A 23,808-nucleotide genomic window follows, 5' to 3' on the forward strand; every position below is an offset into this window, starting at 1 on the left:
GTGACAATGCGCATAATGATGACTTCGTCGTCTCTCATGACATCAATACTCTGTGTATGCCCCAAAGGCGGCCAACCAGCCATGCTACAACTGCTCCGGAATTGGGGTCACTCTCCCGATTTTGGTATGTAAGACCTTCCGGTCTATCTTTTCTAGGTCAAGAAAAGCCTGGAATGTGATCGATGTGAAAAGTTCCGCTGGACTGCACATAACTTCCGGAGCTGGGGGATCGTCAGGCAACTGCTTCTCCGGGGAGCATTTAAAATACCATCACCTCATCTTCTTACCGGGATCCTTGCCATTTCTCTTTCCGAATAGTTCTCGTCTTTTTGTTCCATGTCTCTCCCATCGCAACTGTCCTCCAGACTTGCGAGATCTTGCTGCCTACGCTTGGAATCCAGTGGTCTCGGATCAAGGAGTCACCACGCAGTCGTCCGTTCTGTTTTTACTCCGTTCAACAACGCAAGTGCGAGAACGAGATTCTCACCCTCGGCGGTTCGACATTTCACAGCCACCAAGATGAAGTTCAGCACACCCTCGATGGACCCGCCGAAACACGAAATGGCATATTTTCCGGCTATGACGACCTCGCTACCGAGCGAGTCGGGCGAGTTCCGTCGTGTCTTGTGGACCGGGTTGTACAGCCAGTTGGTCTTGATGACCGTGCCGGTGGATGGCGAGATTGGAGACGAGGTATGATCTGCCCGTATCTCGTAGTACTCCCCGTGTGGAGTGCGTCGAGTGTCCGCGGTCGCTAACATCGCCTCTTTTCTTGCCTGCAGAAACACACCGTCGACCAGATCTTGACCTTCACTTCCGGCAAGGGCAAGGCAACCATCAACGGCGTAGATCAAGATGTAAAGGCTGGGGATCTTATTATCGTGCCTGCAGGCACGCAGCACCAGTTCATCAATACTGGACCGACACCTTTGATTTTGTATACCGTGTACTCCCCAGCCGAGCACAAGCCGACATCCGTGCATAAGGATAAGGCGCAAGGAGATCGTGAAGAGGAAGAAGGTATCGATGAACCGCCTGAGTGGAGTCAGCGGAGTAAGAAGGAGAATGAGAAGCTGGGGCTCGTCGAGTCGGAGGGCCATTGAGGGCGTGGGTAGTGATTGTGATGCTGCTGTCGAGAGCGGGCTGTTCGTCGGTATGCTTCTGCAAGCCTCGATCCTAGAAGCTGCATGCCAGGAAATCTAGTAAATGCGACAAATTCCAATCAAATTTATTTCTTCTTCTTGCCCACAACCTTTGTGAAACCCTCCTCGTCAACCTCTGGCTCGGGCTTCTGCTTTGGTTTCCAGTCAATGTCAATGATTGAAGGAGCGTCGTCCATCTGCACGTCGGACCGATCAGGAAATCCGTTCCACTCCTCCTCTTCATCGTCGTCGTCGTCATCATCATCCCAATCCGTTTCTTCACCCTCCTTGTCCTCCCCTCTGACAATCCCGACGACCTTGTCACCTCCATTTTTCTGCTTCTCCTCCCACTTCGCGTAGAGCTCGTTCAGTTCAGAGGTATCCCCGGCGCTCAGTTTGGTCGCTCCACTCCAGATGTTTTTAGCGGTCTCTTCGGCGCTGCCGTCGTCGACCACGACCTCGAATTCATCAAGCATGACCTGTATTAGGACTTCTTCCAGGTCGCTGACATCTGCCAGTTGCGGAGGGCTCGATGTGAGCAGTTCGGACACGGCCCCGGCAAACCAATCCCGTTTGTCCTTGGAGACCTCGGGAGAACCGCCCCAAGAGTTTTGGATAGCGAGAGTCAAGGCGGGCCAGGACCACAGGTGGAGAGCCACCAGAAGGTCGATTTGGGAGGAGAGAGGAGAGGATTGGGTCGGCGGGGCTGGAAGCGAGCCGGGCTGGTTGGGTTGAGCCATTGCTCGTTGGGTATACAGAAAAGGAGGATTCGGGCGCGGTGGTGGTCTGAATATTTGCAATGTACGTACTTGGAGAAAGGCCAGTCGCTGAACTCGGAAGAAATCTGATGTTGGTGTTTGGACAAAAAATTTGTGGTCGGCGGATCGGGCAATCTATCGCCGAGAATATGCGAAATATGCCACCACAAAAATTGTCTGGGGACAACCGCTAGGACGACACCAATGACATTTCTGAATGGGTCAAAGGTGTCGACCGTGGACTTGACATGGATCGAAGATGACTTTGATACATGGTCGCGATAGTATATAAAGGTCTGTTTGCCATCAACTACCTATTTGTCACTCTTCTTTCCTGCTGGGAACCAATACCTGGTACCATTACAGCAGCCAATATCCTCGTTTGCCCTTGGAGAGAGGACGGACTGTTCTTACAAACACACTCCCTAACCCCCGCTGAGGCCAGCTGGATAGGTGTCTCGCCACAAAACATCAAATGGGAGAACCCAACTCGGTGCCAGCAGCACCAATGGCAACCGAGGATGAACGGTCTGCTCTCACCTGGCGAATCATCCCAACCATGACTCTTTCCGTCGCTGGAAATCCTCTCACAGCACCCTTGGCCCCTGTTCAGGCAACATCTCCCTCAGAGCGAGCTGCTGCTCGATTCCAAGTAGAAGGCAACGCCGTCCTCACAGGAGGAGCCGGGACATTAGCATTGGCTTCTGCCCGAGCACTACTTGAGCATGGCGCCTCTGGAGTTGCGATCATGGATTTGCCGGCCACCATTCATGCGTCCTCGCAAGCAATATCACAACTGAAGGAGGATTTCCCCCATGCAAACATCCACACCGTCCCAGTCGACGTGACAATGGAATCGGAAGTGGACAAGGCTTTCCATACCGCTCAGGATCTCATGGGCAGCGTGGACATCTTGTGTTGTTTCGCAGGAATAGTCGGTTGCGTCCACTCCATCTCGGCGACTGCTAGCCAATTCCGCAAAGTCATCGATGTCAATTTGACTGGATCATTCCTCTGCGCTCAAGCAGCAGCAAGGCGCATGATAGAATCCAAATCAGGGGGGTCCATTGTGTTTACGGCCTCGATCTCGGCTCATGCGACGAACTATCCTCAACCACAGGCAGCTTACAATGTGAGTAAAGCGGGAACGGCGATGTTGACGCAGAATCTTGCAGCGGAATGGGCTGTTCATGGGATCCGCGTGAACTGTATTTCTCCCGGCTATATGGACACCGTGCTCAATGCCGGCGACAATCTGAAACCAGTGCGAGATGTCTGGGCCAGCCGGTGTCCCATGGGTAGAATGGGCGATGTGGAAGAGATCACTGGGCCTGTCGTCTTGCTCAGTAGCAAAAGGGCAGGCAGATATATCACAGGGGCAGATCTGCGAGTGGATGGCGGGGCATTGTGCTTTTGAATCCGCGAGGCTGAACATGCATTCATAGAGATAGACTGTTTTTCCGGTGATAATTGGACCTGCCAGATAAGGGGAGACCATTGACTTCCATTTCTCATGATCTCTGGAGCATTAGGCGCGGATCGTGGCAGGGCCCCTCATACTGTATGGAGCCTGGCCACTCGGGACTGGCTCGCAGCTGTTGTTGGTGATCAGCCCCCACATCAATCTGCCTTGGCCGGGCGGTGGGAAAAGGGCCACACACTCCTCAGCCATCACTCCTCTTCTGGAAAGGGCGTCAAATCTAGCGAGCCTCCTCTGGATAACATCATTCGCCTATGACATGTTCTATCACAAATACTTTCCACCGGTGGTGTCTACATTGCAATTTCTCGTGGACAACGAGGCGGCGATGGAAACCAGTTCGGATCCTGGAAGTCCGGCGTCCTGGCCTCTGTCCTCGCTTCCACCCTCGCCGAGTCAGCTGAGAGCGTTGGCGATATCCAAGTGGCTGGCCGCGGTTCGTGGCTTGCAGCTTCAGCAGGGGTGGTCGACAAGGGCATGGCCCGACAGGCAACCGCAGCTGGGGGCAGTGCCCTACTCACCAGCCTTACAACCTTCGCACAAAATCTCTTCTTCACCTGATCTTTTTCTAGTCTCGTCCAAAGAGCTGTAGGGCGATATTCAATTGCTAACGACTATGATCAATTGAACAACCTGCCGCTTACGCTTGAAACCATCCGTCTGGCCGCCATGCCATTTTCTTGAGGACAAGGCTTTATGTGGAGGCTCTAACAGTCTAAGGCTTGCCTCCAGTTCGACAATCTCTCTGCATTTGATCTTCAAAAACACTGGTCTCAAGGTGATTTTATCTGCTGTATTGAACAAGACTGGCGACGACGAACTTATGCTTGATTCCGTTGGACGTTCATTCACGACATTGTGTAGCTGGAGAAGGTCTTACGTTGACTTGATAGTGCGATGTTAAGCTCTGTTGATTCGACGCTGAAGGTTCTCGACGAGCCCGCCCCGTTGGGTCTTTCGCTCCTCGTCGCGCCGGACCACCCATCCATCGAGTAAGTACTGCCCTTCAACACACACTTCCGGTGCGCAGTCACGATGCTAATGTCGAACCCAGCATTGTCTTCGTTCATGGGTTTAATGGACACCCGGAGCGCACCTGGAGGCACAAGGGCGATGCTGGCAACCAGCCTGATGCGCCTGAAGACCCCGGCGACGAACGACCTCGGAAGTTCCAGAAGCTATTCGATTCGATAAAGATCCCCCGCGACCGAAAGCCTGTTTATTGGCCTAAGGATCTTTTACCGCATACAGTCCCCAATGCACGAATACTAGCTTATGGCTATGATACTCACCTCGGACATCGACTTAGTTCTCCGAGGAGCCAGAAATCGGTCTATGATTTCGCAAAGGACTTCTTGACGGAGTTGGAAGCTGCACGTCGATCTCAGCCAACCAGGCCCCTCTTGCTCATTGCCCACAGCCTTGGAGGAGTCGTTGTCAAGGAAATGCTTCGGCAGTCATATGGCTACCTGAATCACCAACCTCATCTTCGGACTATATCGGAGTCAACGCTGGGTATCATCTTCTTTGGCACGCCACACGGTGGTGCAGATCCGCAAGGGCTTGTAAGGACCATTGCGGAAAATATTGCTCGAGCGTTTGGTTTCACGGCAAATGAAACTGTCCTGGAGAGCTTGCTACCCTCGTCTGAACGATTGAGGCAACTTCGGGACGAGTTTGGTCCGATGGCACGCGCAGAGGGATGGAAGATACACTGTTTCCAAGAAGACCACGGCATTAAAGCCCTCGGTGGAAGGAAGGTAGGAACTCGCTTTGGTGGTAGCAACCCCGCGGAGCATGCTGATCTTTGTAGGTTGTTGACGATGCGTCCTCTTGCTTGTCTGATTCGAGTCTGGAAATCACTCAGCATATTGCCAATAATCACATGGATATGTGTCGCTTTAGCGGAATGAACGATGCCGAGTATAGAAAAGTTGCAGCAGCAATTCATCGAATCCTTGGAAATTCGAACGATCGCCCTCCACACGTTAGTCGCTCAACACTCAGCGCCGAAGAACGGCAAGCCTACATCAAGTCTCTCAGATTTGATCAGATTGATTCTCGTCATGCGACAATTAAGACAGCCCACGCCAAAACTTGCAGATGGTTTCTCAAGAAATCTGGTTACCAGGACTGGCTCGCCCTCGAAAGACTATCCGAACATAATGGCTTTTTGTGGATCAAGGGGAAAGCGGGTACTGGCAAAAGCACATTGATGAAGTACATCTATGCGAACGCCAAAAAGACCATGTTGGAAGCCACAGTTATTTCATTCTTTTACAACGCGAGAGGAGAAGATCTCGAGAAGTCCACCGAAGGAATGTATCGCTCATTGCTTCTGCAATTACTAGAGGACCGTCCTGAGCTCGAACGAATTCTGGACGTCCTTCCCCGGCCACTACTGTCTGAGACCGGTGAATTTGAGGGCCAATGGCAACTTGAGACCCTGAAAAATACCTTTCAAGCCGCGGTCAGAAGTCTTGGAAGCAGAACCCTAGTATTATTTGTCGATGCGTTGGACGAATGCCGTGAAGACGACGTGCGTGACATGGTGGCATTCTTCGAGACTCTCAGCCAAGAAGCAGTTCAATCAAAAATCCAACTACATACATGTTTCTCGAGCCGGCATTACCCTTACATTAGCGTCGATAAGTGCGTTGAGCTCGTCTTGGAGAATCAGGAGGGCCATCAAGATGACTTGGCACACTACCTACAGACTGAATTGAAAATCGGAAAGAGTCAGCGCAGCGAAAAGATCAAAAACGAAGTTCTCCAGAGAGCCAATGGTATTTTTCTGTGGGTGGTTCTGGTTGTGCGAATCTTGCAGAAAGAATTCGACAGAGGACGAGTACATGCTCTTCAGAAACGACTAAACGAGATTCCCGACGGCCTTGATAAATTGTTCGAAGATATCTTGACACGAGACGCGCGAAACAGTGACGACCTGTTGCTCTGCCTACAATGGATTTTGTTCGCCAAACGACCGTTGAAGCGTGAAGAGTTATATTTCGCGATGTTGGCAGGGAACGAACCTGACCAACTCACTGCATGGGATCCAAGCGAGACAACGACAGATGTTATGGACCGATTCATTCTGGATTGTTCCAAAGGCCTCGCGGAGCTGACGAAGACCAAGAATCAGACAGTTCAGTTCATTCACGAATCTGTTCGAGATTATCTTCTAAAGGGAAAGGGACTCGTCCACCTTCAACGGCCTCTAGAGTCGGATTTTGAGGGCCTGAGCCATGAAAAGCTGAAGCTTTGTTGTCAAAACTATTTGAAGCTAGAACGCGCAAGCCGCTTGCATATGCAGAGGCAAGATACAGCAGAGTCTGGGATGGAGCGTGACGCGACGTCTGACAGTGAAACTCAGCTTGACAGCCTCTCTATCGACAACAATCATGAGCTGCAAGATGCCACATCTTCTTCCAGCGAGGCTAGAGGCGTACGCGAGAACTTATGTGCGCAATACCCATTCCTAAGCTATGCCGTGAGCCACCTCTTTGACCATGCCGAGGCGGCAGCTGAGGTGATATCGCAAACAGCTTTCATCACGGAACTCGACCTCGCAACCTGGAGGGAGTACAACAACATCCTTGAGAGATACTCTATTCGAAAGTATTCCCCTTCGGTAAGCCTACTATATGTTTTGGCCGAAAAAAATGTACCTCGGCTCATCCGCATTGAGCTTCAAAAAATGCCTCACATGGATATTAAGGGTGAGCGACATCAGTTTCCTCTGCGGGCGGCTGTAGCCGCAAAGAACAAGGAAGCAGTCGAGGAGTTTCTGAGGCCAGTAGCAGGAAGCAAGGATGCGGCTGGACGAGATGTCGATTTCATTTCCTCGCAGATCCACGACAGGCGGCATGCTTGTGCGGACTTCTTATTGCAAAGAGCCACAACGATCTCCAAGCTGAAAGAAGAGACAGTACTCTTCTGGGCTTTCGCCACAGGAAACATTGATCTCGTCGAAACTTTGCTAGCAACAGAGAAGGTCCAATTAACTTGGCAGGCAAAGATCAGAAATGGATGCCGCCTCGCGGTGGGCCTAAGTGCTAGCGACTTACGTTTGGCTTTGGCAACAGTATTGCTATATACCAATCAGCATGAAACTGTCGCCAAAGGCACAAATGCATATGCAATAAGTCTGCTGCGAGTGCATGTTCTCCCTTGGGCATTCGAGCATGGATATGGGCTTTTGATCAGACATCTGCTGTGGTATATGGTATGCGTGGCTGGAGGGATCCCGGGGGCTGAATCTCGTGCAGTGAAGCCTCTGCAGAGCGACGCTGATTTTATCGCTCTAATGTCGCAGCAGCACATTTCGGTCGATTCAGAGCTCGGTGATGCGACATATCGGACACTGTTATCATTTGCCGCGGGCTACGGACTTGCAGGTGTCGTGAAGTACATTCTTGAGCATACCAGCCACCGGCTGGATGAGCGAGATTCCTCGGGGCGTACTCCCCTTGCTCATGCGATCTTGAATTGCTGTTCAGATGTCGTCGAAACACTTATCCCAGCAACAAACATCAATTTCGTCGAACCCGATGGGCAAAGCCTCCGTCTGCCTTTGTCGTCAACAAAACATAAAGAGATGATTGAATTGTTGTTGAAATACCGGGCAAGCTTTCAGGATATTGAAATTGATCATCGAGACCCTCTCAGCTGGGCGTGTGAAAATGGGCACGAATCCATGGTGGAATTGCTCCTGGAGCATGGGCATCATAAGGTCAACTCACGAGATTCTGTGGACATGTCTCCGTTACATTTTGCAGCGTTGAACGGACACGAATCAATAGCCAAATTGCTCCTGGCGGATCCCGCTGTCGAGGTGAACGCTAGAGACAGTCATGACGACACTCCATTACATATGTCGGCACAGGGTGGGCACGACTCAGTCCTAAAGCTGCTCCTGCAGCATGGGGATGTCGACGTGAACACAAGGAACATTAAAGGCCAGAACCCATTACTCGCGGCAGCGAGGAATGGGCACGAATCGACGACAAAACTCCTCTTAGAACGTGAGGACATCGACGTGAACGCAGGGAATGTTTACGGCGCGTCTCCATTGCACGCCGCACTGCGTTGGAGTCCAATTGCAATTGTCCGACTTTTGCTCGAACACCAGGATATCGACCCCGATCTCACATGCTTCGACCCTGTATTCCAGAGATATCGACCAGCGCTGGAGATGGCCAGGGGAAGGGGCCATAGGGAAGTGGTCGAGCTGTTGGAGACGAAAATGCGCCAACGGCAGAGCCTTGATCGCTCGCTCTGATGAAGGCCGAAAACGCTACTCGCGTTGGACGACCATGATGATCAGGGACAGCTAGGAGACTATGCTGGAGTATGAAGCTATTGTACTGGTGCTCGAGAAGGACGGGACGAATGGACTTTCAATTGGCGCAGGAGCAGGAGCAGAAGCAGAAGCAAACATAGCATTCAATGTGATGCCAGGTCCTTTTTTTCTAACCACAAAGGTGAACATCGAACAAAATCTAACTCAGCTAACGAGGAAGAATCCAATGTCGGACATGGCCACTGATTTAGTAATATATTACTACCAACGCCTAAGGCTCTATTGGATCATTAGGAGGTCTCGAAATACGAGTTCATGACGGGATTTAAGACGAGATCGCTTCCAACGGCTCAATTTGCATTCCCGATCTCTCTCTTGTAGTACACTTTGCTCATTAGCGGCTCTCATCTCGCAAGTAACGTGAACGGCTGAGCCGGCCTCGCCGTGGGGAAATTCCTCGAACTGAGCAGAGCACCCTTCAACGCGCGGATCTCGTTCTTGAACTTGGTCGCCTCACTGGCTGGGGGTTGCTTCTTTTGTTTACTACTATCCGTGCCCGTCGCCGTCGCTGTTGACGACGACCCCGGTCCGCTGTAGCTGGTGAATGATGATCCTGACCCCATGAAATCGACCTGGAACGGGTTGTGGCTTGATTCGAGTTTATCGAGAACGGCTTGAAAGCCACCCACCGAGTCTTTTAGGCGGTCTTGAGAATAGCTGTTGTTTTGGGAGTTGAGCAAAGAGAAGAGCGTGGAGTGCAAGGAGCGCAGGCGTGAAGACTGTGAGGTCGTGGGATCTTGTGCGGATGATAGGTAGTGGTATTCGTTGTCTGGAAAGGAAGAGATTGACATGGAGCGAGAAGGTCGAGGGGAAGTCTGTGTTGCGACGTCGCGGTGAAACAGTTCTGTTGGGTCTGAATCTACCGATTCGACGTCGTCGCCACCATCTTGGGCTTTTTGTTGTTGTTGCAGCACCGCGCTGCTCGGAATGTAGGGGATGTGGGATACGGTGGATTCGAGTTTCTTGTTCAGAGTTTCAAGGTCTGTTCTTGCGGTGTCGGCAAGGTCGTGGCGAGCTTCGGTCAGAGTCTCGAGCATGGGCTGCACAATGTATTTGCTTGCAGCCCATGTCAAGGCCGACACGCCCGCGAAAGCGTAGGCTGCATGAGCAAGACGTTCAAAGGTGACCAGCGGAGGCGGTTTTTGCGGTTTGAGCAAGAATTCTGGATATGTGATGATCGGAGGAACGTCTCGCTTCTTCTGCGCGGCTGTTGTCTGCTGCGGCGGCGCTTCCTCACTGGCCGGGTCTGAGGGCGCCTCTGTCTCCTCTCTCTCTGGAATCTGCGTCTGGCTGCTATCATGTATTGTTTTCAGTTCAGAGGCTTCTTCAGAGGTTGGCGGGGGGTTGGGGCGTTCAGGTCCAAGGAGCTTTTCTATCTCTTCTGCCTGAAGGCCTTTCTTCTCCAAGAATGCGACTTTGCGTTCGCGAGGGGCGTCTCGTATTGAATCATCTTCGAGGAACCTCTGGGCTTGCTCGAGTAGAGGTAACTCTGCGGAGGGCGAAGCTGGTCGTGTGCTGTGATCCGGAGGCTGGTCATCGGAGGGAGGAGGGCGGTTGTCTTTTGGTTCCGAGTTGTATTGCTGCTGCCATGATGGAATTGAAGGGCTCTTCTTGGGGTCTTGGTCGACCATATTGCAGCGCTACGATTAGTGTAAATCTGTCGCGGAGGATGTGCTTGGGAGAAAGACTGCGACAGTTTTACATGGTGGTTGACGACCGAGACTCGGTGGATGAGTATGCAAGCCTCGGCTCGTTGATACGAGGCCAACTGCACCAGCCACATCAGCCACAATGCTGGTTCGGCGGAACAGCCACAGTCGCCGTCATTTCCCACGCTGAATGTCTGTGGAAAGTTTTGGCATCCAATATTTCGCAATTTATGTATTTCTGCTTCTGAGCCAGTTTAACACTCATATTTATCGTCAAGTCATCTACTTGGACTTCTTCAAAGACGAGGATACCGACGCTGGATCTAGGGGTGGCCACCAGGCAAGGAGACACGACCTCTGACGCGAGAACTCCACGAGAATCCAGGGCCGAACGCAGACCAGCGACAGCGGAGAATCTAGGAATTTAGCCGAGCCTGGAACCTCTGAGAATCTCTGAAAAGATGACAGATAGAAGCCGACGTGTGCGACGTCAGATTAGTGAGGCCACTGAAGACTTCACAGAAGACTCAGACCTGGGCAGCGGTGAAGATTACGATCCAAGAAGAACCGACTCCATGAGGCGAGCAGGCAGATATGAGTAAGTGCCAGTCTCCGTATATGTATGCTTCATTTCACGGCAATTTCTGGGTGAAACCCCTCAGCCGCTGTCACTTGAGACCTTAAGAGGCTGCAGCTCACCGCTAGCGACATGAAGATGAGAGCAACATTCGGAGGCCACAGTGAATATCTCTGACTTGACCCTTGTCGATTGCCATTCAGTCGAATCAACATTTACCTCAATTGTCCAGCTTCTCCCTTTTGTAATTGTTAGTTTAACCAGAAATCTCTGTCGCGCCTTCCACCACACGGAGAAAACAGCCCCATAGCACTGTCGTCCATGATGCCTTTCATTACCTTATGCTATGCACCTCGTCTTGACGCAAGAGCTAATCACAATTTCAGTTCTTCGGCAGCGTCGACCCCGGCGTCGTCCAGACCACGGCGCTCGGGAGCGTCAGCCACTGCAAACAATGTTTCTTCCGCTATTGTCCAGCGCGGGTTGGGCTCTGCAGATGATCGACGACAGAGCCTTAAATTGACCGTCAAGGCTCCTCCAAGCAAGCTGCGAGAAGTCATGCGGGCCAATGAGGTGGAATCACTCCATGACACCCTTGGCGGTGGGCAAGTCCTTGATACGCCGCGAAGCAGTCGACGCACAGCCCTCGCTGCAAGAACCAGCGCTCGAGGCAGCCGGCGCCCAACATATGCAGAGTACGGTGAGAGCGATATTGAGGATGAAGAGGAGGAGGATGACGAGGAAGAAGATGACGACGACGAGGATGAGGAAGAGGAACCCAATGACTTCGATCAGCTCGGTGCTGAACCTGAGGGTGACACCGATGATGAAGACGTGGAAATGGAAGACGCACCTGCACCTCCACCTCCGTCCCGCCGCCATCTTCCGCCCAAACCGCCAAAGATTACACTGAAACCACCTGCCAAAGGAGACAACAAATCATCAGCCAAGCCCAAACTCATCGTCACTCCCGCAAAAGTTGGGCCTCTCAAATCCGTTGAGGAGCAAGAAATGGAGGATGCATCGGAGGATGTGTCGGACGAAGATGAAGATGAGGTCGGCAACTCGTCGGAGCTCTCTGACGAAGACGAGGAACCTACGATAAACGTGCACGACGAAGACGCCGAGGGTGAGGAAGAAGAGATTGTGGTTGAGGAAGACGCGCCAGGCGAAGACGAAGAAGCCGACGAGGAAGATGAGGACGATGATGAGCTCGACGACAGCAGCGACGAGACGCCTGCTTCCGGTGCCGCCACTCCTGATCTCTCTAAGATGACGAAGAGGCAAAGGGGCAGGCCCGAGGATCAAGGTACTCTGATGGCGTTGGATATGGCACCTCAGCAGCGAAAGGTATGATGCAAACGATGTTGGCCGCAAGTAGTTTACTGATTGAGTTTAGTTCTTCACGGACGAGGAGAAAGCAATGAAGAAGGACGAGCACGCTAGAAAGCGAAAGGAACTGACCAAGCGCAAAGTGCAGGAGGAGAAGACGGCCGCCTTGAACAGATTGGTACGCAAGTATCCCTTTATCTTTTGACATGTGCTAATTGCCGTCCAGCTCAAGCCTCAAGTCTCTAAAGCGCGAGGCGCCGCTCCGAAGCCAGAGACCTTGGCCGCGGCTGCTGCGGCTGCTGCAGCGGCTGGGTCACCATACGAGGAGGAAGAGCTCCCACAGAGAGCTAATCCACTGTATACCAGATGGGTCAGTACGCAAGATGGTGTGAGATTGGGTGTGCCAGAAGAGTGGTTGGGGAAGAAAGTCGGCCGCTACTTTGGTCCGCCGCTCCCATCCAGCAGCAATATCCTCATTCAAGAGGTCGAATGATGGCAACCTCGCGGTATATTCATCTCGTGCTAAGCTACAGTTTATCGATATGTGGGAGTCGGTAACGAGCTCTGCGGCTCAGGAACGGCAACAAGCCTCATGATGGTCTGATCCATCTGAATATCCCGGAGAAACATGGCTTGGCTGAGCATCTTTTCGTACCAGGTATCAGCTACCAGATTCCAGCAACTCTTAGCATAGAATTCTCGAGTCAGCAGCCATCTAATTATACATGAAGGCACCATCTATCTCTCACATCCTTCAGCAATGGCTCGATCGTACTTATTGCAATCGTCCCAACGATATTTGCAAGACCCTGTATCTCAATATCAGGGAACCTCTTCCCTTTTGCCATCCTTGAAGCCGCCGACTCCATTAGACGGGCGTCTTGTGCTTCTCTTCGATAACTGACTCCCAAGGATCCATACCATAGCTGTGTGCCCTAATATTGATTCAGTCATGGAAGCACATAGGATCCATTCACGCCTTGCCCAGAGCGACGGGACTTCTAAAATCATGCAGTTCTCTTTGATGTCCGCATACAAGAATGCGACGCCTGTCACTTGTCAAATGTCCCGTGGTCGACCGATCCAAGGTTGTGTAACTTGGGGATTGCATACTGCCGGTGCTGCCTGTCATGGGAGATAGGGACAACCTCGTCTCGCCCTGCAGTCCTTCCTTCGTTGTCGGAAGACGAATGATTGCAGAAGAGCGACTTGCCCTTACTGTACCTCGTGATAACCATCATGACATTTGCCGCTCCTTTGCCGTATATCCCACAGCTCTTGGAAGAAGCATCTAGTTGGAAATTGGTAGTGAGTAGCTTGTCGCCTGTCTGTGATATCATCACTCGTTTGCCCGCGTGCTCAACGTATTTCGGTCTGAAGAGATCGCATTGTCACTTGCTTGCGTGGGGACTTCAATCATGTTCGGCCCAAGATCCGAAGCAGCCCGCTCCCTATATTCAAAGCGACAGTATCAGCATCCATCCGTGTATATATCGAAACCATGGACCAACTCTTCCTTCAGCTTTTCCAAGGCTCGGGCTTCAAAGGCAGGTTTGAACGTCATATATCCTGTAGACTGCATTAGCGATGATTCTTGCGCAACGCAGAGATAGGGTCACCGTTGAGTACGCCGAAACCAATGACCAGTGCCCAACCAGCCATTCGATAACTCATTTTCCGTCCACTTGAAAGACTCTTTGTTGGATATTGCCTTTGAGCAGAGGATACACAGGGTTCGCACTTCGCAGGCGCCTCAAAGACCAGAACCAATCGGAAGAATATCGGATAAATCCCGCAGCCTCGCCTTGGCGCCCATGGCGCCGTCATTATTCTAGCCTCGACGCGTCGTTTTGACATTCACGACGCGACAGAAAAGCCAAAGAGCTTTCACCAATATCGACAGTTGTTGGCACGCATCCCATAAGAGAACATGGAAAGCAGTAGCGATGGCAAATTGGAGGGAGTGTGGCTACGTGCCAGACTCTGACGACGATGAAGAGGAAGACAGCAGAAATGACGGTCTCAATATCGACCATGCGAATGGGACAACTTTCGACACGGCGCTAGCCAACGTGCAGGCTGTGAAAGATGGCGACACTCTCTCTGGTGGTGACAGAAGTCCAACGAAGCAAAGCAATAACGTCTCTGACGAGCATGATGCCTCTCATCACCCCCGGCCGAATCACAAAGCCAAGTTGCTGCATGCTGGTGCTCAAATTAGCCACCCAAGATTGTCGCAGACCTCTAACGCCCATTTGAATTCAACTGCTGCGAAGCTCGAAGCTGAAATCAAGAAAGGTCTGCAGGCGGTACAAGATGTCCTTGGGTCGGTGGTCCCAGATTTCGACAGTGACAGTGACAGCCCTCTTTCTTCGGTTCCAACATCGGTGCATACTTCACCCCAGAAAAATCAGTCAGGGTTACCACGACCAGCCGGTCTTCCCGAGCTGGTGGTCCCTCAGATATGTGCCAACGACAGATTGTCGCTGGACCCATTTGCCGACGACGCTTCGCGGAGACGGTCCTTCCGACCTCGTGCTCCAATCCAGCTCCATCCATACGCAATTGAGGATGCAAGGTATAGACAAACTTGGAGAGCCAGGGGCTTGCACCCTGTCCGCGCTCCAGACTTGCCTTCAAACCTGGGAGAATGCACCAAGGACGATTCTCAAGAGACCACAGCATATGAGAGCAGTCAGGTGGACAATTCTGAAGGTCAAGTTCCACAACCAAGTCCTGCCTCTGTCGGGTATGGTGATTCCGAGGAACCTGGAAATGACGAATCACAAAGCCCAATACGTGGAACGCGCTCCCGTGTATCTCCTGTGGCAGATTCCGACGAGGATCTCCCAGATTTGTCAGATATCTTCAAAAACAGACCTCCGACCTCACAAATACCGAGGCTGAAAAGGCGAAAGCGTGTGTCAGTACCACAAACACGAACGGGAGCTGGCGGATTTCGCGTCTATGAGCTTCCTGACGAGGGCCAAGCTCTCAGAAAGGCATCCAAAGACGATGGTGCGAGTTCCACTATTCCACTTTCCCCGCCTCGATCTGGTGATGGACTGTCTTCGCAAACCGGTGAGGCGGACAATAATCCGGCGGCACCAATCGAAAATGGTACACCAGTCGTGCTCCCAACTCCAGTGTTGTCCTCAGATAAGCAGACTTCGAAGAGGACTTTCAGCGAATTCCTCGATTTTTCTGATTCAGAGTCTGATGTCATCAGTATTAGTGATGGACCTCCTGAAGTAGAGGAGCCTTTGTATGAGAGGTTTCAGGCTGTCCGACTAATGCGGCGCAAGATCAAAGGAGTTTTACCGGCATCCTGGCTCAAGCTGGATATGAAGCAGCAACGGAGGGACAACCCTGCTGCCAGAAATCAAGCTCAATCTTCTATCAACAGGGCTTTGGAGAGAGGGATAGCGCAACACATCTCAACATCTGGGGGTCGAGCCAGAGATAGGATTTTGAACGTTGAGGTCGCTGATCTAGAGGCTTCGTCAGAGAGCGAGTCCATTGCCTCGGCCGACGATGGGATGGAGGGGATTGAGTACCAGGAACCGAGTCCCTTCGAGGAGGATGCTGTTGAAGACGATGCCATCGATGCGATGCTGGCTCCCCAACGGAGAAGATTATACACCGGAGGAAGACAGCAGCGATCGAAAGGTAAGAGGCCCAGGAAGAATACCTTTGAAGTCCACAAGACCCTTCCTGGCCAAGGACCCTCCTTTCGACGTCCAAGAACAGCTGTTGCCTCCTTGTCAGACAGTGGGGCGCGGCCGCGCAAGAAGATCAAACGCAAGCACAGGAGGCCACAGATGACGATCTTGGATGCTCCAGGTTTCAGGGACGAAGGCGTGCCACGCTTTCTGAGGATCGCATTGAGACGAACTGTGCATCAAAGATCAGCACGGGAACAAGACCCCTCAAAGAAGGTGTTCAAGTTGGCAACAATGAGAGATACGGAGGATGTGAATGGAGTTGTAAGGAGTTGGCGACGTGATCACGGTCAGGCACATCGTTCTGTCAAACCCAACGACACCATAATGGCTCAGCCGCCCAATTTGGTCGACATGATGGTTGGAATTTCTGCCGCTCCAACACGAATTTCTCACGACGACATTCACTTTTCGGAGGCGTATCTCAATTCATTGAAGCGAGGCACCAACACAACCCTCGAGCGCATTCGCAATCACCAAATTCAAAGCAATGGATTAAGAGACGAATCAATTGGTCTCTTTACTGATCGTCCTTCTGCAATTCTCGACTATTTCAAACCTCGAGCTTCGCGTCGTCCTCGTCTCAACTCGCCTCAAAAATTCCCAATCTCCGACCACAACAACCACAATCTCGAAGCACCAGCTCTTGAACCCTCCAAACCTTTCGCAGTCCAAAAGCGCGTGCCTCAGAAAGCACGATCCAGACAACAGCGGCTTCGTCAGAACCTCTCACATAGAGCATCTACAAAACCTTCAGTGCAGGCGGCTTTCCCAATGTCTCGACCTGCAGAGTATGTACCTTCCAATGTATCACAACGAATTGAGGCTGACTGAAGCTCCAGAAAGCGAGGTTTTTCTCCACCCTCTTCACCACTTCCTCAGTCGCGTCCTCTGAAGTAAGTAGTAGTCCTTTGATAAGTCAACCGTACGACGAGACTGACCTTTGGTCCTAGGAAGCAACGTCCCGTCTCGCTCGGCACGCGTAACGCCAATAATCCCGACCAGCATAATGTCCTGTGCCTTCAGAGTCTGAGACTGGAAGATGACAACGACGCTATCTTCTGTGCGATGCAGTATCCTCCAGGATCAAGCTCGTTGCCGATTAGTCCAACGCTACCTTACTCTACACCTGTCCGCGTTCGTCTCCTAGACGCGACAAAGTCCTCTATGGATGATACCACTCATCTATTCCAACCAGGAGATTCCTACAATTCTATCACTACTGCTGAATTTGAACGCACTCTCAGTGATACTGCTGGTTGGTCCGCAGAAGTAGAAGGCATCATTCGAGCTGCTTTTAAGAAAATCTTCGAGATCACCTGTGGCGACGCAGCCACGCCTGGCACCACACCAGAAGAAAGAACACGTCTCTTGAGTCAGGCCGCAGACTCGGTCGACACCATCATCACTTATGTTAATGAGAGCATCTCATTTTCGAATAATCAAGAGCTGGAAGCCTTCATCCGGTTGACATCAGAGTCAATGGAAAATCTATGGCAGGGCATCGGTATATGCGAAAGCGCCACGACCGAACCTCGGGTCTCCCAGACATTGAAGGTGCTCAATGGTTGCCTCCTTTTGGGATATCAAAATCATCGACTTGCTACAGCCACAGGTTTCCCTGAAAAGATTCGTGCCAAGAGCTTAAAGATTTGGCAGAACATTGCCAGCCTTGCTTGGGAGCTTGCTTTCCGGAAACATAACATCGCTCGACTCTTCGGCAACATTGCCGCTCAATTTGGAAGTGACTCTGTATCAGATGGACATCGAATCATTCTCACAACGGAAATGGAGACCATCTTCCTCATACACAACCTTGGTCCTCATCAAGACTGGAGCGTCTACATGCAAACAATCTTCTCCAGCCATGGCAAGCCAGGAATGCTCTTTGAGTCTCAGGCCGAGTCACTCGCTTATACGGTCATCGTACTGGGCTGTATCCTTTCCATCGCAGGACCAGACGGGCTCACGGAACATGTCGACACTAACTGCGCGAGTTCTCTTGGATCCTCTCTTCTTCGTCTACTTCCGAATCAAATGTCCGAGTTCCTCAAGTTTTTTGTCGAGAAGAAGGCCTCTTGCACCACTCAGTCTGAAATTCAGGCGCGACAAGTGAGAAAGCTGGAGCAGTTCGGCCTGGTCATGTTTCAATGGTGCTTCGTTCTCGTACGAAATCTCAAAACCGACATCGCCGACAATCTGCTAAAACAGATGTTCAAATATTACTCGGACAAGACAAACAACATGCTTGAACTCTTTACGTCCAAGAATACCAATGGAACGCCCGCATTCCTCGAATGTCTACAGCGTGCTGAGCAACTGAAACTGGAAGACACAGACACAGACTTCGACATTTTCCTGAAGCTCACAGCGATAACCTTGGCCGCTCAACCTCGACCAGACTCCGAGATTGAAGAACATATTCGGAAACTGGCCCTCCGTAAACGCTCTCTCTTGTTCATCTTATTACCCAACAAGGGCCGCGACACTTTCGATGACAATGCAGTGCCTGTCAACGAAGACGACCCACTTCCAGACCTTGATCTGACTGCAATATCAAACCGATACACTCTGTTTTCGACTCTGTATCACTACGCACCTGTCGGCTTCAAACCAGAGATATCGCAGATTCAGGGCTATATCGACTTTCCTACGGCTCATGATGCAGTACGCCAGGTGATTCTACGATGTTGGGAAAACATGTCCAAGTCAACTCTCTCCCGGCCGGCAGGTCGTGCGGAGCTTCTAGAACTCGGTGAATGGCTCCTGGCTATGTTCTTTTCCATGTGCACTAAGCTTTCGCAAATCCCAAAGATTAACAATGGCATGCACGAGGCCGAGAGGCGTGTACACCAAGCGAATCGAAGAACTACGGTGGACCGTGTCTTACACATCGCTGAGCGATATGCTACGGCAATCGATCTCTGCACCAGCCAAGACCAGGTTTCATACCTTCTGACCGGTGAAGAAATAAACGCGCTGATGACTTCCTGCTATGATGACCAACGCCTAGGCGATGTTGTGGTGAGCGGCATCTTTGACATTTTCACATCATATGTCAAGAAAGGCCTTGGCAATGTCAAAGATGAAATCCTGTCCTTCCGACGAGGTATTAGTGGTGTTCTTGTGGACCAACTCAACCGTACTGATTCCATCGACGATATCCTGTTGATGTCCTTAACCGAAACCTGGTATGCGATCGCAAAGTTGTTGGTGGAAGGTGGCCATAACCACTGGGACGAGTTTCTGAATACTTGGTCTCTGTTTTCCTTCCCACAAATTGCCGACACTGAAATCGGAAGGCAATGCCAGGTGTTGTTGCTGAGCAAGATCGCGACAGATAGGACCGTCGTCCTGGCCGATCCTTATCCGTTCATCCATAACTGGCTGTGGTCAATTCTGAAGCCGGAAGCGAAGATCAGGTTCGAACACTATTTGACGAACCAGCTCATGGAAACTATACCAGATGAGTTCGGTCTTGACGACTTGCGCCGAAACATTTCGAACGGAACCGCCAGGTACTTCCTCGACAGGTCTGATATCACCAAACATCGTCTCTCAATCGTCCACCATATCATACGCTATGCATACAGCGTCCAAGATGTTACTGATCCATCTTCTAATGGAAAGCTCACGAAATATCAATGGGACCATTTGATGACCATGATTTCAAGAGCCATGAAGCAAACATGGGAGCAGTTGGACGGAGGAGCAAGACCTGAGTGGACCACGTTCATGCAGAAAGTGATATTCCGACTCGGCATGTACAAAGGCCCAGGCTTCGAAATCGACCCATGGTTCGTTGATCTGAATCAAGAGGGATTCGAGGACAAGGTCTTCCATCTTGAGCGCCTCTTCATTCGTCTGCCGGGTGAGGAAAGACCTGCCCGTTACGATAGGCAGTACTTGATCAAGGCTTTCCGTACAGCATGCGAAATGGCCTGGGCTAGCGACAAAGAAGAGCAATTCTTCCAACATCTGGTTGCGATATTCGCTGCTCACGATTCAGGCTACATTGAGAATGATGGCAGCTTCTTGCTCGACATTCCAGAACAATTGGACTTCATGAAGGCAATCTTCCCGGCATACATTGAGCGAGCATTCAGCGAGCACCTGCCCACGATACTTTTGGCGGTCCCCATCCTGAACGCAGCCGCACAAATCCTCACAGGTCTAGAAATGCGTGTTGACCTCGATAATCAATCGCATATGGAATCTTTCGCAGAGCTCATTGTCACCTTGATGGGAGCAGCAGTTACAGCAATGCAGTACAACGGCTGCGAGCCTCTGTACGAATATGGCTGGGAAATCGAGACAGTCGCTTGTCTTGGCCGTCTCTGCTTCCTCGGTTGTGGCCGCTGGGCCCACCTCCATCGTCTCTTTCCCTCCTCTGGCATCATCCTCGCCTTACAGCCATACGTGCAAGCGTATGCATATTACGCCTACGAGTGGATCTGCTCTGCTCTGGCGCTGGAGGAGGGTGCCCGGCCTTCGGACCCAGAGATCTGGGCGAAATGGCTAAAGAGCCCGGAGAGAGCGGCAGAGGACTTCGGCTTCGCGCTGCCAGAAATGGCGCTCCCAGAGCATATCAATGCTCTCAAGGCTTTTGCGGTCGACGACCTCGAGTCGTCTGGGCGACGCGACTGGACCCAAACCGAGTTTGGGAGCTGGGGCCCCGTCTGGGAGTTTACGCGCCCCGGATTGGGGTTAGCGACGAGGGAGCCGCGGGTAGCGGTCCAAGACGACTTCATGGTGAATGAAGTTCGTGGGGTGTTGGCGGAGTTGGTGCGGGCGTTGACCCTCTTGGGGGTCATGGAAGAGCCTTTGTGAGGGGCGGTCGCGTGTGCTGGTGTTTTGTCTTCCTTCTTTTGGTAGAGTAAAAAGAGTCACAATCAAACATGTCAGAGTAATGCTTTGTTCCCAGGCGCACGCGTTTCTTGCCTCCATCGTCCTCTTTCGAATGGACGTCCGCCATTGCCCGTTGATGCTTTTGCGCACCTTGAAGACAATGCGTGCTTACGATGGACCGCGATAACAAGAGCCCAGAATTCAATTGGGTAAGATCTAGGGTACTTCGACAGCCTGTTTTGAATGCTGTCGCTGAACTGCCGAAATGCGTCTTTGACAATGTGACATGGTTCTTGTCTGTGAGGACGGTCGCCGGACAGGTGATGCCATGCACAGGCGGACCATTCTGACAGCCTGTTTTTGAAACCCCAGCCTCGTCCAGCCTCGTCCAGCCTCGTCCAGCCTCGTGGCGGCTTGGCAAGGCTGCATAGGGTTCGGGGGGTTTGCCACGGGCCACGGGCCATGGGGGCGGAGACGTTGCTGGGCAACTTCCGGACGGTAAATAGAAGGTTGGATGGAGGATGGTGATCCATCCAACCACCACCGCTACCAGCCTCTCGATTCGTCGTGACTTTTCTTAATTCCCTTGTCAGCACGAGCATTCCACTCTTTGCAGCTCCGTATCATCGTCTCATCGTCGCATCGTCCCCTCGTTAGCAACCACATTCCAGCAAAAGCATGGGTGTCGAACCTCCATTCATTTACGACCGACCTTCGACATACACCTTTGGGAGCCCAACTGATCGTGCCTTCAACCCCAAGGCTGCGACCCATGCTTCCTGGACTCCCAAACCTCCGAAGCCCAAGCAAGATGGTCCACTGGTTGATTTCAACAAGCATCCTGACTCTGTATGTTGTTCTGAATCCGAGCTACTCACTCCTCGACTAACCATGTTCGCAGTACATAGTCGTTCCTTACGGCAACCTCAATGCCACACCGATGCCTCCCAATACCCACAAGAAGATCGTCCGGGTCCGATACGTCCAGCTCTTCCTGAGAGTTTGTGCTTTGATCGGAGCTCTGGGCTCCCTCTTCTGCGTTATCGCCATCAACAAAACCACCGCAACTGTGGGATGGATCATTCGCGCTGCTCCTGCCGTTGCCATTCTTCACACCGTCTATGCGGTCTTCCACCTCGCCCGGGCACCTACAAGCCGCACTCCTGCCTCCACAGCAAGCTATATGATCTTTGCTGCCATGGTGGACACGGGGCTGATCCCTTTCTGGGTCTTCTGCGCATGGGTGGCACAGGCAGACTACTCAAGAAATGAATACGGATGGAGCACGTTGTTCAATGATTCGGATCTGTCATACAAGATCATCAACGCTTTCTTCCTTCTCTCGTGCGTCGAGGGTGGTCTGATGGTGGTGTCTCTGTTCCTGGACATCTACCTGGGTGTGAAGTTCAGGCAGATCTCCAAGTTGCCGCCGGACATGAATCCTCTGGAAGCGAACCTCACATCCAGGCACAAGCGGAATAAATCGGGAATAACGGAGAAGAACATGAGATCGTCGGCGCTGACCGCGAAGCGGGAGTCGCAGGTTTCAGGTTTCAAGAGAATTCCTTTCATCCATACCCGCACCGACTCCGCCGACAGCGTCACACTCTACGGCGGCGACAGTGCCCGCAACTCCAGGGTAGAGTTCCGCAAAGAGCTGGATGAAAACGAAAAGGACCCGTGGCGGTGGTCACGAAACTCGTCTCCCGAACGACCTGGCTCTGCGGTCAATCCTTCTCCAAATTCCCGGTCGGCTGGCAGTGGACTTGACTTCCGCCCTGAACGCTCGTCCATGCTGAAGGAGAAGCCATCTCGTCCATCTTCGTGGCTCTCATACCTCGACTACGAAGGCGTGCCCAGCACGATGAGCGAGGAGGCTTCCGCAGAACTGGACCACGAAGTCCGGCCCATATCCCCTGTGTCTGCAATATCCGCTGTGGACATAACTTCCGACAAGATTCACCGTGAACGGGAGAACTGGTACCATGGCTCTCCGGCACGCAACAGCCAGGTTCATTTGCCCCCACGTGCAAACAATAGTCAGATTAACATCCACTCGAACAACACGAGCAAGTCTAATTTGCATCAATCACTTCCTATGCCATCTCCGGAGTCTCCGCCAAGGAAGAGAAGCCGTGAGCCTCTGGGAATGAATCCTCCTACGCCTAAGCGCTCATCTTTCAACGATGAAAATGCATTCGTCACACCAGTAAAGGATTCCCGCATCCAGCATGACGGTAACCGAGCCGCCCTCCACGATGCAGACGGCAACGCCCAGGGACCCCTCAGAGGTACCCCTGCCAATAGCAGACCGTCCAGCTTCGTCGGCAGTGGAGGTAAGGCACGCTTCTATGGGGATCTTCGCCAGTCCATTGGCACTGTATCTCCTTCTCACGAGGAAACCAACAAAAAGGCAGATATTCAGGTCAGCATCAACGAGGTTCAGGACATGTATGAACGAACTCGGACAATGCAGACAGAAAGCGACTATTCCGCCAACTTCGAGGTGTACTCCACATCCGACGACGAAGGCGAAGGAAGATTGAGCGCCAACATCACCAACGTGCAGGCGGCTTCTCCGTCACAATGGAATGGTGCCAGACAGACCTCGAACTCGACTGGGTTCGACATGAACAGTGGGTATGCGGGTCTTGGTGCAGAATTTGGTAAGGGGATGGGCAGGCGGAGAGACGTCAGCGGCAAAGTAGCTGAAGAGGGCAGAGCGAGCCCGACGAGAAACGGGGCAGCGGGATGGGAGAGGTTCAAAGGCTTGTGAGTTGCGCTTTCAGGGCTGAGTGAATTGGACGAATTGGACGTGATCGAGGAGATTTAAATGCAATGCGATGCAAAAGCGACTGATTGAATGATATGTACTGGGTTTGGAGTATGCCATGGATAGATACGGGAAGCAAGCAATGTGAGCAAACACGAAGGACCT

At 51.9% G+C, this 23,808-nt stretch overlaps 8 protein-coding genes across 8 annotated transcripts; 6 read left to right on the forward strand and 2 right to left on the reverse strand.

Moving 5' to 3' along the window:
• Window positions 1–519: 519 nt before the first annotated feature.
• On the forward strand, window positions 520–1,103 carry Z520_06718 (uncharacterized protein; the record flags this gene model as incomplete). Its single annotated transcript, XM_016777218.1, has 2 exons — window positions 520–693; window positions 783–1,103. 2 exons carry the CDS (start codon window positions 520–522, stop codon window positions 1,101–1,103), a joined length of 495 nt encoding a protein of 164 aa, XP_016631389.1.
• A 125-nt stretch (window positions 1,104–1,228) lies between these two features.
• On the reverse strand, window positions 1,229–1,882 carry Z520_06719 (uncharacterized protein; the record flags this gene model as incomplete). The annotated part of the gene is made up of 1 exon (XM_016777219.1): window positions 1,229–1,882. One exon carries the CDS (start codon window positions 1,880–1,882, stop codon window positions 1,229–1,231), a length of 654 nt encoding a protein of 217 aa, XP_016631390.1.
• A 526-nt stretch (window positions 1,883–2,408) lies between these two features.
• On the forward strand, window positions 2,409–3,317 carry Z520_06720 (uncharacterized protein; the record flags this gene model as incomplete). The annotated part of the gene is made up of 1 exon (XM_016777220.1): window positions 2,409–3,317. One exon carries the CDS (start codon window positions 2,409–2,411, stop codon window positions 3,315–3,317), a length of 909 nt encoding a protein of 302 aa, XP_016631391.1.
• Window positions 3,318–4,277: 960 nt separating this feature from the next.
• On the forward strand, window positions 4,278–8,661 carry Z520_06721 (uncharacterized protein; the record flags this gene model as incomplete). Its single annotated transcript, XM_016777221.1, has 3 exons — window positions 4,278–4,372; window positions 4,411–5,140; window positions 5,194–8,661. 3 exons carry the CDS (start codon window positions 4,278–4,280, stop codon window positions 8,659–8,661), a joined length of 4,293 nt encoding a protein of 1,430 aa, XP_016631392.1.
• A 425-nt stretch (window positions 8,662–9,086) lies between these two features.
• Z520_06722 (uncharacterized protein) lies at window positions 9,087–10,373 on the reverse strand (the record flags this gene model as incomplete). The annotated part of the gene is made up of 1 exon (XM_016777222.1): window positions 9,087–10,373. The coding sequence occupies one exon, from the start codon at window positions 10,371–10,373 to the stop codon at window positions 9,087–9,089; it is 1,287 nt and encodes a 428-aa protein (XP_016631393.1).
• A 919-nt stretch (window positions 10,374–11,292) lies between these two features.
• Window positions 11,293–12,793, forward strand: Z520_06723 (uncharacterized protein; the record flags this gene model as incomplete). Its single annotated transcript, XM_016777223.1, has 3 exons — window positions 11,293–12,318; window positions 12,368–12,478; window positions 12,527–12,793. 3 exons carry the CDS (start codon window positions 11,293–11,295, stop codon window positions 12,791–12,793), a joined length of 1,404 nt encoding a protein of 467 aa, XP_016631394.1.
• Window positions 12,794–14,246: 1,453 nt separating this feature from the next.
• On the forward strand, window positions 14,247–20,852 carry Z520_06724 (uncharacterized protein; the record flags this gene model as incomplete). Its single annotated transcript, XM_016777224.1, has 2 exons — window positions 14,247–16,813; window positions 16,976–20,852. The coding sequence occupies 2 exons, from the start codon at window positions 14,247–14,249 to the stop codon at window positions 20,850–20,852; spliced, it is 6,444 nt and encodes a 2,147-aa protein (XP_016631395.1).
• A 696-nt stretch (window positions 20,853–21,548) lies between these two features.
• Z520_06725 (uncharacterized protein) lies at window positions 21,549–23,646 on the forward strand (the record flags this gene model as incomplete). Its single annotated transcript, XM_016777225.1, has 2 exons — window positions 21,549–21,719; window positions 21,772–23,646. 2 exons carry the CDS (start codon window positions 21,549–21,551, stop codon window positions 23,644–23,646), a joined length of 2,046 nt encoding a protein of 681 aa, XP_016631396.1.
• Window positions 23,647–23,808: the final 162 nt, after the last annotated feature.

Source organism: Fonsecaea multimorphosa (assembly GCF_000836435.1).
Source record: "Fonsecaea multimorphosa CBS 102226 unplaced genomic scaffold supercont1.13, whole genome shotgun sequence".
Classification (NCBI taxonomy): Eukaryota; Fungi; Ascomycota; class Eurotiomycetes; order Chaetothyriales; family Herpotrichiellaceae; genus Fonsecaea; species Fonsecaea multimorphosa.